The sequence below is a fragment of the Simochromis diagramma genome, unplaced genomic scaffold (assembly GCF_900408965.1).
Source record: "Simochromis diagramma unplaced genomic scaffold, fSimDia1.1 OVJJ01000302.1, whole genome shotgun sequence".
Lineage (NCBI taxonomy): Eukaryota > Metazoa > Chordata > Actinopteri > Cichliformes > Cichlidae > Simochromis > Simochromis diagramma.
In genome coordinates this window covers 116,426-134,166 of record NW_024386792.1, presented here as the reverse complement: position 1 = coordinate 134,166, position 17,741 = coordinate 116,426, and the positions used below count along the sequence as shown (strand labels likewise).

Sequence of the window (17,741 nt, the reverse complement as noted above, 5' to 3'; positions counted from 1 at the left end):
TGGTCCACTGGAAAGTGGAATTTTATTTTTGTATTTGGCTTTTAAATGTAATTATTCAGCTTTAACAAACAAACACACACACCACACACACACACACACACACACACACACACACACACACTCTCTCTCTCTCTCTCTCTCTCTCTCTCTCTCTCACACACACACACACACACACACACACACACACACTCTCTCTCTCTCTCTCTCTCTCTCTCTCTCTCTCTCACACACACACACACACACACACACACACACACACACACACACACACACACACACACACACACATTGTATCATCTATTTTGAATCCGGTGTCTTATTTTGAACACGATCTGTATTCTGTATTTATAAAACGAAACATACTTACAAAATACTACTGAACTACCTAAACACTCCTATTCGTTCTGTCACCGTGACAGAGTAACCCATGTGACTAATTTCTTCCTTCTTAAAAAATGTTTTCTTTCTTTCTTTCTTTCTTTCTTTATTTATTTCTACATAAACAGCACGATCAGTGACATATGTGAGACGTGTTCATATTTCTCGGTCCACGTGGTTAAAATGCAGGCTCTGCTCCGTAATGAAAAAAATTCTGGCAAACTGAAATGCCAGTGGAATGCTCCACAGTTTAATGTTTTGTCTCCATATAACCTTTTAATATAAAATCTCAGCTGTATAAGTTATCTTTTGCAGGAAATGTTCTGACTGTATTCTGTAAATATAGCTGCACAGGTGTGGCTCTGTTAGGTGTAGTTCTAATAGGTATTAGGCCAAAGCAGTACCTCTGACAATAATTGTATCCCAGTCCCCTAAAGCGCGCTCACGAGGAACCGCAATTTTGTTGTGTTCTGCAAAGGAGCCACTCCAAAGCAGATAGTTTCTTTTCATTCGTCGGTGTGCTGCTCATTACTGATCTATGTTCGTGGCATAAACCTAGAATGTTGGAAAACCCCGCTATTGTATCGTTTTGAAAGTAAAGTGAATACATTTTAATATCAATTTCAAGCAAAATCAGTAAAATATATTTTATTTATGTAGTTCAAGTTACTAATGCAAATGATTGTCTGCTAGATAAATAATTCCGATCTTCCTTTAATAAAATGGAAATTGGTAAACAAAATTATAACACTATAGAGAAAAATACGTTTTAGTTATATAACTGTTTTGTTACGTAACTGTTTTGCTCACCTTCGTTATCTTCTGGAGGTTTGTGGTTGGACCTATAGTGTACCAAAATCCATCTCCTCTTTGTAACCACTCTCTGTCTTACTTCAGTGTTACACATTTTATCAGGCTGTGACAGCCAAAAAGTATGTCCCCCTCTTCTATGATCCCAGTCCTTCTATAGCCAAGTGTTTTATTTTGCAAAGATTTCAAGGGACTTCTTGGTAACTTTATAAGCTTTAACAACACCATATGTTTAACTGATTGAGCTGAAGTCTTTAACATGCTCTTCTAGTAAAAAGTGACAACAAGTGAGGTTTATCAGAGCATCTGTTTAAAAGAGAAAAACCACACACACATACAGTACACTGCCTACTGCACTTGTTACATCACTCAGACAACTGCATAGTTCATTTCAACAATAATTATAAGGGTAACATTTCTGTTGTTAAAACATCAAATGGTGGCAAATGAGTTACCTGTCTCCATGATCCAAACAAAGACTTCAATCTGGCCCAAACGGCTTCCTTCAATTCCCATAGTGGCCACCTGAGGGCAGACAATCCCCACAGACAAACAGGTGAAACTGTCCAACTCAACAGTATTTTAAAGCATATTTATATGCTTTCACATACATTTACATGGCACAAAAAAGTTTTTGGCCTGTATGGATAGTTTCTGCCTTTAAAACATCTATACCATGGCTTATTTATCTTTTCTTCTTTACAACTAATCTATCTGAAGACTGGAGACTGTCTGACACAAGAAGCTTGAGCCAATTAGAGCATGCCACGTCTAATTTCTGCTAATAATCCCAATGCTGACGATGCCTTTTGGAACATTTGATACAAACAAAAAACATTACCTGAAAAAAAAAAAACCTGGTGTGAGGCTGGGACGTGGCCCCAGAGTAGACCCGGGACTGGAGAGGTTACAGATCTGCTTGGGAATGTCTCAGTGATCAGCAGGAGGAGGTGGCTGAGAGGTAGGAGGCATGAATTTCTCTTCTTAGGCTGCTGAAGCCCAGCTCCAGATGAGCAGCATAAAAAGAATAGATAAATGGTGTATCTGTATTCTGCATAGCTTAATTAGTATAAATGCTTAAGGCAGACATTAAATTTTTTTAAAGACAGATATAGAATCACCAATCTTCTGGTTAGTAGGTGACCTGCTCTACCACCTGAGCTACAGCCACTCAAAACAGCAATTATACATTTATCTATAGTGTCACGGCCGGGTGCTCCGATTGTGTTGATTTCACAACTCAGATGCAGATGCGGAGAGTAGAGTTGTGTTTGAACGAAAAGCGAGCTTTATTTAGCTGGTCACCTATATTTCTACATGCTGAGCACCTCTGATGCTTGCACTTGATTACCAAAATGGCAATCGTGAATATTTTGTCCAATACTGAGACCACGATTATTTACCACAGTTATTCACTGATTTTATTGACAAAGATGTTGTTATTACAGAAATGTAAACAGACACCGACAAAAGACAAAATGATCATCATTTACAAATATTTGCATTAATTATTTGCATTAAAATAAAAGAAACCCTCATTAATCACCTAAATACAGTGCATCTCTAAGAAAAAGAAAAGTCTGCTGATAAAAAAATACTAATACAGAAAACAAAATTAAGTCATTAGGGCACGGCTTTTACCTTAACATTGTGCTATTAATTCATCTTTATAAATCAATATTTGCAGAAAAATAAGATAAAGTCTTTCCTTCCATTCATTGTAGCAGATGGCTATGAATAAAACTAGCAAAGTACTCAGAGGAAATGCCTCTCTACTTTCAATCAGTGTTCAGTGTTGTGTTTTACACCCCAAAATTTGTCAAATACATCTTCACGAAGCTTAACCCAATCTCTGCATTTCACTATATTATAAAATTGTTCAATCTGTAAGATGTAGATTTTCCAGATTTCACTGGGAAGAACACTCATAGTTAATAAGAGCATTAGTGTGAAAGCATATGTGTAATAATAAAGTAATAGTGAAGCAAAAAACAGAAGTTGTGCAAATTAGGCAGAACAAAAAAAGTAATAGAATTTTGCTTGATTTATGAATTTATTAATGTACTGAGTGTTATCATACAAACTTTTCCAATATCAATGGGCTTAATTTTGGAAATAAATTCAGGCGGAAGAATTTCTCCCCATCAGGGTGCATGGTACCATACCCAGAGTGATGAATTAAAAATGGAAGAGGTGTAGGCTCGGCATACATCATTCTGGTGATGTAGACATACATGCAGAGCCAGTCACTATGGGGTTTGTAGCAGTGTGTGCTTTGGTAGGTTGAGGGCAGTCTATCTAGAAGCACTTTCTGTGGACGATGCTGGCGCCGGACTCATCGTACTCCTGCTTGCTGATCCACATGTCCTGGAAGGTGGACAGAGAAGCCAGGATGGAGCCTCCAATCCATACAGAGTACTTCCTCTCTGGGGGAGCAATAATCTGCAAGGGCAGAGATGAAGAGGGTTCAGCAATGAAGACTTTTAGGAAGTGCACTTACATTCTGCCAGACATACAAATTCAGCACAGTGTTAATTACCTTGTTCGTGTGAAAGTGAAGCACCTTTAAAAAAAGAGTGAGTATGAAAGAGTACATAAGAAGCAATAACTTTACCTTGATTTTTAGGTTTTTGGGTGCCAGTGAAGTGATCTCCTTCTGCATGCGGTCAGCAATGCCAGGGTACATGGTGGTACCTCCAGACAGCACAGTGTTGGCGTACAGGTCCTTACGGATGTCAACGTCACACTTCATGATGCTGTTAAAGGTAGTTTCATGGATACCACAAGACTCCATACCTGTGGAGAGTTGGAAAATTAGGGGTTAAGGTTAGCCTTGCTAAGGACTACTTTTTACAAATCACAGAAATCTATCTTAAAGCTGATGCTGCTTACCAAGGAATGAGGGCTGGAAGAGAGCCTCTGGGCAACGGAACCTCTCATTCCCAATAGTGATGACCTGTCCATCAGGCAGCTCATACTTCTTATCCAATGACGAAGAGCAGGCAGCTCTTTCAATCTCTCTCTCAAAGTCCAGGGCAACATAGCACAGATTCTCCTTAATGTCACGCACAATCTCACGCTCAGCTGTGAGACAAGAGAACCCCCAACCTTTTATTGTGATTTTTAAATTTTTTCCTAGTTTTACACATCTTCTCTTGACTGTGTCCATGTGCTCACCTGTGGTGGTAAAGTTGTGGCCCCTCTCAGTGAGGATTTTACCAAGGTAGTCTGTGAGGTCCCTGCCAGCCAGGTCCAATCTGAGGATGGCATGGGGCAGAGCGTAGCCTTCATAGATGGGCACAGTGTGGGTCACACCGTCACCGGAGTCCGTGACAATACCAGTGGTACGACCAGAGGCATACAAGGACAGCACTGCCTGGATGGCCACATACATGGCAGGAGTGTTGAAGGTCTCAAAAATGGCCTGCAGGAGAGCAGGAGAAAAGAGGTCATCAGTGAAACTAAAAGCCAAAGTACTCTGAAATAAACTCATATTGGTCATTCTGTCTCCAACCAAACAATTATTGTCCTCAACTATCTCCAATTTGCATATATTGTATGGTGGAAAATGTTAACGTTTATATGTAAGGGTAAGAAAGGCATTACTGACAAAAACAAGACCCCCCTTCCCCAAAATCTTTTATTTACAATGTTTGGTTAAAATGTTCCGATTGTTCAAATATGTTATTTTCTTTATTTGTTGTAAAATAATGTGTGCCCCTGTCTCTAATGAGAGATAGTGCTGGAAGGGTAGTTATTCCTCCGTTACACCACAAGAGGCAGTATCTCCTGAAATGAGCACCTCTAGCAGGCATAAATATGCCAGGCCACTCACCATAATGCAGTGTGCCCAACAAGAGCTGTGTGAGACTATGTGCAAACGTGTAACCATGAACCATGTCTATATATGTACAGAAGATAAAGGCGGACTCACGAAGCTACACTGGTTTCAATTTCTTTTAATCCAAGTGTGCAACATATAATAATTCATAATAATTTTAGCTTCACATATCTAATAAGTTTAAGATATATATATATATATATATATATATATATATATATATATATATATATATATATATATATATATAGGTCCGTTCAAGTTTTTTTTCAGCTTTTCTTGGCTCTTGACGGAGGCGGTCGCATTTTCTCCTTCTCCCTCTCCCTCCCTTATCTTTCCTGCTTGGCCTTTCATGTCTTTTGTACAGTCTTGCCTATCTATAACCCTCAGAGTCTCCCAGACATGTTCTCTAAAAACCCAAAGAAGAATTATGGATTTGATCAACTGGTCCCTTAACCCTTAACCAGTCTCTCGTCAAGAAGACGAGAGGCTTGGGAGAGCGCAATTGTCCTGTGGAGACGTTTGCTGCCGGATACTCGATGGTTGGTTGTGTCGTGTGTCTGGCAACACTCTCGATGGAGGACATTGAGCGACATCTACCAATTCGGAACCACGATAACAGAGTTCTGGCTGAATGGAGCTGGCTCAGACCTGGCTTATCGAAGAACAAAAAGCGGGTAGACCTGTTCAAAATCCCACAAGGCTGGCCGACATGATAGACAATGGGCAGAGCTTTGAGTACTCAGACTGTGTTTATTGAAGGCAATATGGATAAGACCTTGGAGAAGCTCATGGCTCTGCAACGGGAACTGAGAGACCTGTTGACCAGTGACGGACATTAGACTACTGTAAAATTGGATGTAGTTTGTTCGCACTAACCAAAACAACTTCCATCTTCATCTCATGCGGCCCCCCTGGCGCCAAAAGCTGACGGGAATAACAAAATTCTCCGTTAGATAACAAGACTGTTGTTGTGACTCGCTTCCCCCTCCTTCAAGGCCACCTGCTTTGACCAAAGATTGTTGACTTTTGCCTAACCGAGTGAAGGGACACTTTTTCTCGGCTGAACACAGAACACACACACACACACACACACACACACACACACATGTACACTGACACGGACCTACACTCACCCCCCCCCCCCCCCCCCCCCAAACCCCTCCAAATGCCTTTGAAGCTTATGTCTTCTGTGTTGTGAGATGTGATGATTCATGTGATGATGTGCTGAGGTGTTTTTTTCTGTTCTCAAACTGATCTCCCTGTTGGAGCTCAGTCTGGGGGGAGTTATTTTTTCTCCTTGAAATGTTGTGCATTTTCCATTGTTATACCTCTCTGACCTGTCTTCCCCATGTGATGTTTGTGTAATGTATGCATGGTCGGAAGGGTAAGATGGTGCTGGCACAAGGCCGGCAGCCTTAACCCAATTTCCTTCGGGGCCAATCTTTGAGATCAATAGTTTTGTTGAGTTGAACTGAATTGATTTGAACTGAATAGCTTGAAATGGTACAAATTTAAGTATTGAACTGCCAGGGGTAAAAAAAAGAAAAAAGAAAAAGAAAAGCTAAGGTTATCCAAAACTGAATAATTATGTACATTTCAGAATTACCCAAAAAGGCCTTTTTCAGGGAACACAAAATGGGTTAATGATTTAAAGCTTTTTGTTTCCCTGCACTGGGTCAGAGACCTAGTGGTTTGTGTTTTGTGTTTAATTTATATTCCATGATTTATGTTATTCATGGTTTTGACTTGTCTTGATGGTTTTCTGTTCATGTTAAATTTGTTGCTTTTTTCTAGCTTCTAGTTTCAGTTTTCTGTACCTTCTCTGTGTTCCACGTCTGGTTAGTTTTTGTCTCTGTGCTTCATGTTTCCTCTGTTTCCAGGTCTGTCATGTTTCCACATCTTACTGTCTAGTCTGCATCTTTGTGAATTGTCTAATGTTTCCTCTTTTACTTTGACAGTCTGTGTCCTTTGTTAATGTTTTGCATCCCTTTGGTCTTGTTATGTCTGATTAGGCTCAGCTGTGTTCCCTCCTGTTTCCTATTCCCCCGTTTCTGCCTCTTGTATTTAAGCTCTTTGTTTTCCTTGTTCTGTGTCATGTTTTACATTCTCACTGCTGTGTTTCTCTCATGTTTCTGATTTAGTTTAAGTTCCTGGGACGTTTCCCTAGTTCATGTTTCTTAGTTTCTTGAGTCCAGTTTGGTCCTAGTTTTAATGTTCAAGGTTTTGGTTTTGGTTTCTAGTTGAAGTTTATTTTTTCCAGTTTAGTTTTGTATTTAATGCTTAGTGTGTGTGTTTAATGTTTCCCAGCAATAAAGGCTGTCGTTTTGAGTTTATTCCTCCATCTGAGTGTCCTGCGTTTGGGTCCTACATCCTGCCTGCCACACAGCACCAACCATGACAGTTTGCAGCAATGGAGGTTGATCAAGCCTTGAAAGCTGGTGCTACTAATTCTTACAGGTGTTCCAACTTTTCCGGATTACAAACAAAACAAAACAAAACAAAACAAAACAAAACAAAACAAAAAAAACAGTGTTGGAACACACTATGGTACCATACCCTCGTTAGCATCAGCTGAACAGTACTGTACTGCAGAAAGTAGTGTGTTACTACAAAAATGATGAGAAAAAGACAATTAACAATAGAATAAAGACCATCAACACACTTAAAAATGCAGGTCTTTCCTACAGAGAAATTGAAAAGAAAGTCAAAAGCTGTGTCTCAATTCAAGGGCTGCATCCTTCAGAGACCCCATTTAAAGGCCGATTACGTCACAGCGATGAAGGCTGTCCCAATTCGAAGACTGCTCTAAATGAGAAATGTGTCCTTCATCTCCCCGAATTTAAAGGATGGGTCAGGTGTATCCTTCATGGCCCAGAATTCAAAGTGCAGCCCAGTCAATTCCAGTTTCCAACAATGGTGACAGATACTTAGTTGTAATATTACTCTTATTACTCTTTTCAATACTTTATTAATTAAATTACTATTTATAATATTTTTATAATATTAAAAAATACTTTTCAAACATGGCAATGGCAGAGGAGCGCGGATAAAGAGTTTGAAAAATTACTCTTTCTGGGTCACAAAATTTTAACATATTTTCAGGTGAGAATGTATGTGTGGCAACTTCAAATATCGGCTCGGTTTATCAGAAAGTCACATATTTATAAAAGTGCTATGATGAATTCGGAGATGTCTGTTACCCACCAGCTCGATAGCTGACCAGGTGATCAAGGCTCACTAGAGCCAGCAAGAACACTGGACTCCTGGAACATCGTTTTCAGATCCTGCGCTGTCTATCGCTACTCAGATTATACATGATATACAAGTCACTTAGATAACTTGTTATTGTTTGGGGTTTTTTTCAGTGTTTTATTTGTTCCTGAGTAAATTGGTTTGGCTGAGATTAAAGTTATAGTTTTCACACAGCTGAATAAATGTCAAACAGAAAACTGATTACACAAAAGTGTGAGATGGCAGAGAATTTACTCCAGTGTCCTGTTATATTTTAGATAACAAGGAAACTCCACCGGGACAGCCGTGACACAGATCTGAAGGCTAGACCGTCCCATTTCACAGCCTCGCACTTCCGGCCTTCTAGGTTTTTGGAGAACCCGGCCACGTAGACCGCAAAGTCTTCACCATCAAAAGGCACTCAGAAACGTTGGCAATTTCTGACAGGAAGAGGTCTGGCAGACTCAAAGCCGAAACTGAGTGAGAGGATACGTTTCTGAGAGTTCACAGCTTGTATGATAGGCAGCTCACAGGACAACAGCTTCAATCACAGCTCAATAGTCATCATAGTAAGCAAGTCTCAGTTTCAACTTTGAAGAGAAGACTGAGCTGCAGGTTTGATAGGACGAATTGCAGCAAGAAAGCCACTGCTAAGACATCAGAATAAGACAAAAGAGGCTTGCCTGGGCCATGAAACACCACCATTGGACTACTGAAGACTGGAAGAAGGTATTATTGACTGAATCAAAATTTGAAATCTTTGGTTCATCACACAGAATCTTTGTACATCGTTGAGTAGGTGAAAGGATGATTCCACAGTGTGTGGCATCAACTGTCAAACATGGAGGAGGAAGTGGGATGTTCTGGGGCTTTTTAGCTGGATCCAGGGTCGATGACTTGTATAGACTAAGAGGCATCCTAACCAAAATGACTACCACAGCATTCTGTAGCACTATGCAATACCTTCTGCTATGCACCTAGTTGGTCATGGGTTCATCCTACAGTAAGCATAAGTCCAAGCTATGCCAGAACTCCCTCAGGAAAAAAGAACAAGATGCTAAGCTTGAAAACATGGTCTCCAGCACAGTCTCCAGACTTAAACCCTCTTGAGCTGGTTTGAGATAAACTGGACCGAAGAGTGAGAGTAAAGCCACCTACAAGTGCCACACATTTATCGGTACTTTTGCAAAAGATATGGAAAGAACTTTCTGAACAGTATTTGATTTCTGTTTCGAAAGAATGCCACATGTTCAGCTGCTATATCTGCTAAAGGTGGCTACTTTGATAAGTCAAAAGTTAAGAATACATTTTGGTCTATAAATTGATTCCATGATTTATTTTTTAACTGCAATTGCTTATTTATAGCTGTCATTTCAGAGTGCAATGAGACATTAAACTACATAATTTTCAATAAAAAACTGGAAAAATTGGCGCGTTCTTTTGACGGGTAGTGCAACTTGAAAAGTAGTTGATGTATGAAGATAAATTTTCACAACAATCATATAAATAAATCTAATTTTTGAACCATAAAATCATAAAATTCATCATAGGAGATGGTTGAATAGAAAATGTGGTCTGAGATGAAATGTACCATATGTGTTTAGTCATACAGAAACAACAGCATGAATACTGTAATAAAATGACTCTTTTGCTATACTGACTGTATAAGTCTGAGTGCAGTAATTTGCACTGCTATTAACAGTTACTTCACGCAGACACCAGTGTAGTTCAACATTTGTTTTCTACTTCAGCTTAAGTCTGATGAGTCTAATTTATAAACAGCAGCGCCCATGCTGCAGCTCATCATTTCTGATGCATCACAGTGCAAAGATAGAAACCCAAAGCATCTGCAAAGGCAAAAAAAAAAAAAAAAGTTTAAGGTAGGTTGAAGGAGTAGGAGGAAACTGGTGTCAGCCCTCATTACCTGTGCCATCCTTTCCCTGTTTATCTTGGGGTTCAGGGGGGCCTCTGTGAGGAGGACTGGGTGGTCCTCAGGGGAAACTCTCAGCTCATTGTAAAACATGTGATGCCAGAGCATCTCCATGTCATCCCAGTTGGTAACAATACCGTGCTCAATGGGGTACTTGAGAGTCAGGATTCCTCTTTTGTTCTGTGCCTCGTCACCCACAAAGCTGTCTTTGTGGCTCATACCAATCATTACACCCTGGGAAACAAAGAAAAAAACAATTGTTACAAAATTTACAGGGTATTTGAGGTTTATAAAGTACTCTTGAGGAATATGTAATGGAATACCTGATGTCTGGGGCCTCCAGCAATGGAGGGGAACACAGCATGTGGAGCATCATTTCCTGCAAAGCCAACTTTGCACATACCGGACCCATTATCTATGACAACGGCAACAATTTCGTCTTCCATTTTCTGAACGAAAAAAAAAAGGTAATAGAGGTTTTTTAGACTTGATGTTAAGCAGTAATCTGGGTTAAATCTAGCAGATAGCCTGGATAAAAAGTCTTGTTGTTATAGAGAACGAATGCTGGATGTCGCAGTGGCGCAGTGTTCAGTGTTAAGTGACCTTAAATGACAATTTTCTTCATAGGTCCAATGACAGCAAAAATGTTAATTTTACTTGTTCCTTCTACAAAATTAGTTGGACCTGCAGTCATCAGCCAGCACTGCAGGCCTTGCCAAAGCAGATGCTAACTGTAAGGAAGAAAACTTTTCCACACATACTGATTTGTTAGACTACAAAACTGAAAACATCGATGACCATAGTTATTACATACCATCAAAAATCCACTCATCAGCTACTTTGTTAGGTATAAGTGTTTAAGTGCTTGTTAACACTAGAACCCCTCGCACAAAGGTAACATGATCCTCTGATTAACAGAGGCCATACCAGATAGGCTTGAACAGAATTTGGATTGAAGGTGATAATTTAAGTAAAAAATAAAAACTCTAAAGATTTTACTTTCCAGAAATTGTCCTGATCTCCACCAAAATTTGGCAGGTCTACCAAATATGAATGACCTAAACCTTGGTTCAAGATAAGTTACATTTTCAGTTCTACAGTATGTTGTGTTAAAATTATTGTATAGTTTCTTGTCAAAATCTGGAAATACTGATACGACTCATCTGATTTTAATTTATACTATAATCAAAGTTATTTACAGTTAAAGTTACCTATAACTGTAAGTGTAATAGAGGGTAGGGGAGAATAGGTGCTGAGTGCCAGGTAGTTGATTAGTTGATTGTGTTCATCTGGATGTTCATCTGACAGCAGAGCTCCCCAACATATATATGTGTATATATATATATATATATATATATACAGGGTGGGCCATTTATATGGATACACCATAATAAAATGGGAATAGTTGGCGATATTAAAGTCCTGTTTGTGGCACATTAGTATATGTGAGGGGGCAAACTCCTCAAGATGGGTGGTGACCATGGTGGCCATTTAGAAGACCACCCATCTCCCATGCTACAGTTAGCAAACTGCTTACTAAGTTTCGTGAAACTGGTTCAGTGTTGGATTTGCCAAAATGTGGACGCAGGAAAACTGTCACTAATGAAGAAACATCAGTGGCTGTCCTAGCTTCATTCAGCAAGAGCCCACAGCGTAGCACTCGCCGCATGTCACTGGAGAGTGGCATTAGTCGAACATCCCTTCAGCGGATATTAGCTACTCACAAATGGCACCCTTACAAACTCCAGCTACTGCAGCATCTCAACGAGGATGACCCAGATCAGCGCACAGAATTTGCAGAATGGGTAAAACAAAAATTGGAGCAGGACCCTCAGTTCACGCAGAAGATTTTGTTTAGTGATGAGGCAAACTTTTATGTGAATGGTGAAGTTAACAAACAAAACCACCGCTACTGGTCTGACACTAACCCACATTGGATGGATCCCTCCAAGACTGTTGGAACAACAAAAGTGATGGTTTGGTGTGGTACATGGGGTACAACGATAGTGGGTCCATTCTTCATCAATGGAAACCTCAAGGCCACTGGATATTTGAAATTGCTACATGATGATGTGTTTCCTTCTGTATGCACTGAAGCTGGCACGTTCCCTGAGTTTTTCCAGCAGGATGGTGCACCACCACATTATGGCAAGGCAAGGCAAGGCAAGTTTATTTGTATAGCACAATTCAACAACAAGGTGATTCAACAAGGTGCCAGGTCCAAGCATTCCTAGTTGAACAGTTTCCTGGAAAGTGGACTGGTCATTGTGGGCCAGTTGAATGGCCCCCAAGGTCTCCCAATCTGACCCCCTTAGACTTTTATCTTTGGGGTCATCTGAAGGCAATTGTCTATGGTGTGAAGATACGAGATGTGCAGCACCTGAAACTACGGATACTGGACGCCTGTGCTGGCATTTCTCCTGCAGTGTTGCTATCAGTGTGTGAAGAGTGGGAGAAGAGGGTTGCATTGACAATCCAACACAATGGGCAGCACATTGAACACATTTTATTAGTGGTCAGAAACTTGTAAATAACTCATGAAAGAATAAAGTTACGTTGAAACCAAGCACACCATTGTTTTTCTTGTGACATTACCAATAAGTTTGATGTGTCACATGGCCCTCTTCCTATTGAAAAAAACAAAAGTTGTATCCAAGATGGCCGACTTCTAAATGGCCACCATGGTCACCACCCATCTTGAGGAGTTTGCCCCCTCACATATAATAATGGATTGCATTTCTATAGCGCTTTTCGGGACCCCTCAAAGCACTTTACACTATTCATTCACTCTCACATTCATACACTGGTGGAGGCAAGCTACAGTTGTAGCCACAGCTGCCCTGGGGCAGACTGACAGAGGGGAGGCTGCCATATGCCTCTGGCCATCACCAGTAGGGGGTAGGTGTCTTGCCCAAGGACACAACGACCGAGACTGTCCGAGCCGAGGCTCGAACCGGCAACCTTCTGATTACAAGACGAGCACCGAACTCTTGAGCCACGATCACATATACTAATGTGTCACAAACATCACTTTAATATCACCAACCATTCCCATTTTATTACGGTGTATCCATATAAATGGCCCACCCTGTATACAATATACTCAAATTTTCAATTGAATCTGCAACTGAAGCAGTTGGTTAGTATGATTTTGTCTTTTTGAATTCCAGATGTTCGACTCTTGTCTAATTTAAAATAATGACAAAAGTAAGGAATAAATATTGAGTTTGGCTCAATGACTCCACTGTGCTTGTTCCTTAGTTATGTTATGTCTATATGATGGAAAGCTTTAAGTATCTGTTACTGAATATTTTTTAATTTAACTTTTAAACATGTTAGTTTTATTGTTGTTAAAATGTACAAGTACATAAATGTCATTAACTTAAAAAAATAAAAATAAATTGGCCTTAATTTTTTTAAAGTTCTGCTGACATCCTCGGGTTTACAGTGTGTGTATGGAGGTGTTTTCATTATATTCTTTTGCTTCTTTTTCTAAAAGATAAAATATTTCATCACTTGTCTTTGTCAGCTATTAGAAAATCATTTTTGGTAATCTAGTAGATATTTATTTAACTATTAAAACAATATTTTTTTTACAATTCTTAAGTCAAAGTCATGTCTATTCAGAGTTCAGACAGGCATTACAAATGGTATGATTTAATGGGATTTATTTGCTTAGTCAAAACTTTCTGTTTCTGTCTTTCTAAAAAAGTCATCACATACCACTGTGTTGATGTCAAAGGAGAATAGCTGGACTGCTTTGATGTAACAGCACGGCAACATTAACTAAAATAATCACTTTTTAGAACCAAAGAATGCAGCAGAGCATTTCTGAACATGCAAGACTTTGAAGTAGGTGGGCTACAGCAGCAGAAGAACATGCCAGGTGCCACTCCTATCAGCTAAGAACAAAAAAAGTCTCCAAAACTGCAAAATAAGATTGGAAAAAGATTGTCTCATTGTCTCATCCGATGAGTCTCATTTTCTGGTGTGACATTTCACTGGTAGTGGTGTGTTTGCATGAAAGTACAGATGCAACCTTTCTTGTTTCAGTGGTTCAGGCTGGTAGTGGTGTAATGGTCCTGGGGATATTTTCTTGGTACACTGGGTATCAGCCGAGCATCATTTAAACATCAAAGTCTGCTTGAGAGTTTTTGTTAAACCGTGTCCCTTTATAGCCACTGTATACTCATCTTCTTATGACTGCTTCCAGCAGGATCCCTCACCATGTCACGAAGCTCAAAACATCTCAAACTGTTACTGGTACTCAAATGACCTTCACAGTTCCAGATCTGAATCCAAGACGGCACCTTTGAGATGTTTTGGAATAGGAGACTTGCATCATGATGACCTGTTGCTTCACAGTAAGAAGGTCCTGGGCCTTTCTTTGTGGAGACTGAAAGTTCTCCTTGTGCAATCGTGGGTTCTCTGCGGGTACTCTGGCCTCCTCCCACAGTCCAATAACAGATGAGGCTTCATCATTAGGTTATTCTTAATTGGCTGTAGATGTGAATGTGATGTGGATGTCTGTCTGTCTTTCTTTGCCAACCCTGTGAGAGACAGCTGACCTCTCTAGGGTGTATCCTGCCTCCGGTAAAGTCTGGAGCTTGAATCATGTAGGAAGAATTAAGGCAGTTCTGAAGGCAAGAGGTGGTCTACGCATAGCTACCAACACATTTCTACGAAAGCTGTCAATGTATAACAAGTATGATTTAAATGGTTATTTCAACTAAAATGAGGACTTATAGAAAACCTGATCTTTTAACTTAAATAGTGAAAAAAACCCACTTCCCGGTGTTTAAAATACAAAGCTTAAAATGTCAAATGAAAACATTTTATACATGAAGAAAACTTCCATTGGCATTTAGCACTTGTCTTACCTGTGTGAGGGAGCGTATTCAGTGTAGGAGGACTGGCAGTAAGCACTATACACTCCAGTGGGATTTAGTATCTGAATTTGACTGCAAATGAAGGCCAATAAATTGGAGGATTTTATCAGAGGTCGTGCTGCAGCCCCTCTCCATAAGAGCAGAACTTTTCACATGAGTTACTCTGATTGGCTCAGACACATCCACTGGGTATGGCATATACAGTCACTGGTTCTGCACTTTGGCAACACGGGGGGAGAAGTTCCAGTAAACTAACCTATGTACTGTCAGTGTTAACTATCTGGGGCAGTGTTCAATAAATCCTATTTTTATCATCTGTCCAAATTATCGCAGTGTGCACAACTTTGATAGGCATTATAAGTATTGTGAATGGGGCCAATAAATCCTGATTCTGTCCATTATTCATATAACATACTCATATAACATACCCTTTCATATTTGTGCACTGGAAACCTAACAGAATAATTAATTTATATAATTTAATTAATGGGATAAATGTGATTTCACCAGTGCATTTACCTGTTGCTCATTTGCAGATACCAGGACACTGGGTCTTGGGGCCACATGCACTGGAGGCACAGACCACATGGCACTCTGTGCCAGAGATGCATGTGGTCCGACTTAGGGGGGCTAATGTTTACAGCATGATTGTAATGAGACTATAAATTTCTTATCTCCCATCTTCACCTAACCTATGGTGCATGTGATTTTCAAGGACTCATTAATCTTGTAGGCCTGAATGAGATATGATTAACAGTTGTGGAATTTCCCATACATACCTAAGTTTGGTATCAAAATAAAGCTATTACCCCTGTTATCAATTTATTACACATGAACACATGAACATTGTAGTGGAAAACTTGTATTTCAACACACTTAACCTTTTGTATACTAATGATATATGATTGTAGCCTTCTTGTAACCTGATTGTGTGTGCAGTGACAAACAAATTACTGTAAGCTGCAAGGTCATGAGACGTTTTATGTCTTTGTTATCAAGCAGGTGCCTATAAGACCGTGATAATAAAGTTCCCTAGAGCTGATGAGACAAAGTTTATATGCACACAATAAGTATAAAAAAGCAGTTTTCTTTCTGTATTAATACTGGTGTTACGACTGTCCGTACTATATTGGTACATTTATAAAAGAAAGTAGGGACAAGCAGCGCGAAAAGATTGTTACTAATCAAGTGTCTCAGTGTTTAAGTGTCAAAAGCAAGATAGAAACCAGATTAACCTCCTGTCACAGCAGTCACTGCACAGCAGCTTACAACATCTCAGACTGCAGGATGGATAGATGCCCCTTAAATCAAAAACTGGTTAGTTCTGCAAGATCATTTTATGAAAATACTAAGATGTCATGGTCCTGGGTCTGTGACACAGTTTTTATGTGTTTGGACTTTTGATTCTGTTTATTTAATATTGTGAAGTTAAGATTCTGTTCCAAGTTCTGGTTATTATGATTGAGATCCCTCTGTTTAATATTTGTTTTCTCAGGTCTTCTTAGTTTTGTTATCTAGTCTTTAGGTTTTGGTATCAAGCCTCTATACCCCATACTCGTGTCTCTGCAGTCTCAGTGTCAAGCTTGAATGTCTTTTTCTGAGATTCTGAGGCAGAGAACGTAGAGGGAGAAATAATGAAAGGTGTTTTCAGTGTGGGGCCACAGCACATTGGTTTAATGATTGATCTGAAAAGGCAGGAACTGAAACTGTTTGACTCGGGTCGGAGGGTGAGAAGGGGAAGATGTCATAGCCCAAAGTATTTTCATATTAACCATTCACCCAGACAGTAGATGAAAAGGGGGGGGGGGATACATGACATCCGTTTTGTCCCTGGAGGATGGGAAATGACCACGTCCAGTGGCATATATCTCTGTCTCACTGAACTCAGTGGCTGGAGGCCTTAGTTAGTTTGTGTGCAGTAGGTGTAGCGAAAAGAACAGTTCTAACTTTGTCTGACTTTGTAGGCTACTCAGATTTAATCCTTTTGGTACATGTTCCTGCCATAATGGCTTCTCCAACACACATACATAGTCACCAGATGCTGGAAATTATCAAGTAAAAATACTTTTTAACTTTACTGGAAAAAATATTTATTTCATTTAATAATTTACAGCACTACACTAAGGAGCTAAAATGGCCCCTAATAATCGGGAATAGCGTTTTGTTCAAAAGCTGTGTTCCCAGTACTTTAGCATCAAGGTAGGGACTGGTGCACAGTGGCTCTGTTAATTCAATTTAATTCAATTCAATTTTATTTATATAGCGCCAAATCACAACATAAGTCGCCTCAAGGCGCTTAATAGATACAGAGAAAAACCCAACAATCATATGACCCCCTATGAGCAAGCACTTTGGCAACAGTGGGAAGGAAAAACTCCCTTTTAACAGGAAGAAACCTCCGGCAGAACCAGGCTCAGGGAGGGGCGGGGCCATCTGCTGCGACCGGTTGGGGTGAGAGAAGGAAGCCAGGATAAAAGACATGCTGTGGAAGAGAGACAGAGGTTAATAACAGATATGATTCAATGCAGAGAGGTCTGTTAATACATAGTGAGTGAGAAAGGTGACTGGAAAGGAAAAACTCAATGCATCATGGGAATCCCCCGGCAGCCTATGTCTATTGCAGCATAACTAAGGGAGGATTCAGGGTCACCTGGTCCAG

General features: G+C 39.9%; 1 protein-coding gene across 1 annotated transcript; it reads right to left on the bottom strand.

Annotated features, from left to right (window-relative positions):
- Positions 1 to 3,471: 3,471 nt before the first annotated feature.
- On the bottom strand, positions 3,472 to 10,642 carry LOC120728617 (actin, cytoplasmic 2-like). Its single transcript, XM_040023640.1, has 6 exons — positions 10,517 to 10,642; positions 10,188 to 10,427; positions 4,366 to 4,612; positions 4,081 to 4,272; positions 3,803 to 3,984; positions 3,472 to 3,630 (listed from the first exon to the last, which is right to left on the bottom strand). Exons 1-6 carry the CDS (start codon positions 10,637 to 10,639, stop codon positions 3,487 to 3,489), a joined length of 1,128 nt encoding a protein of 375 aa, XP_039879574.1. The 5' UTR covers positions 10,640 to 10,642; the 3' UTR covers positions 3,472 to 3,486.
- Between the last annotated feature and the right edge of the window lie 7,099 nt (positions 10,643 to 17,741).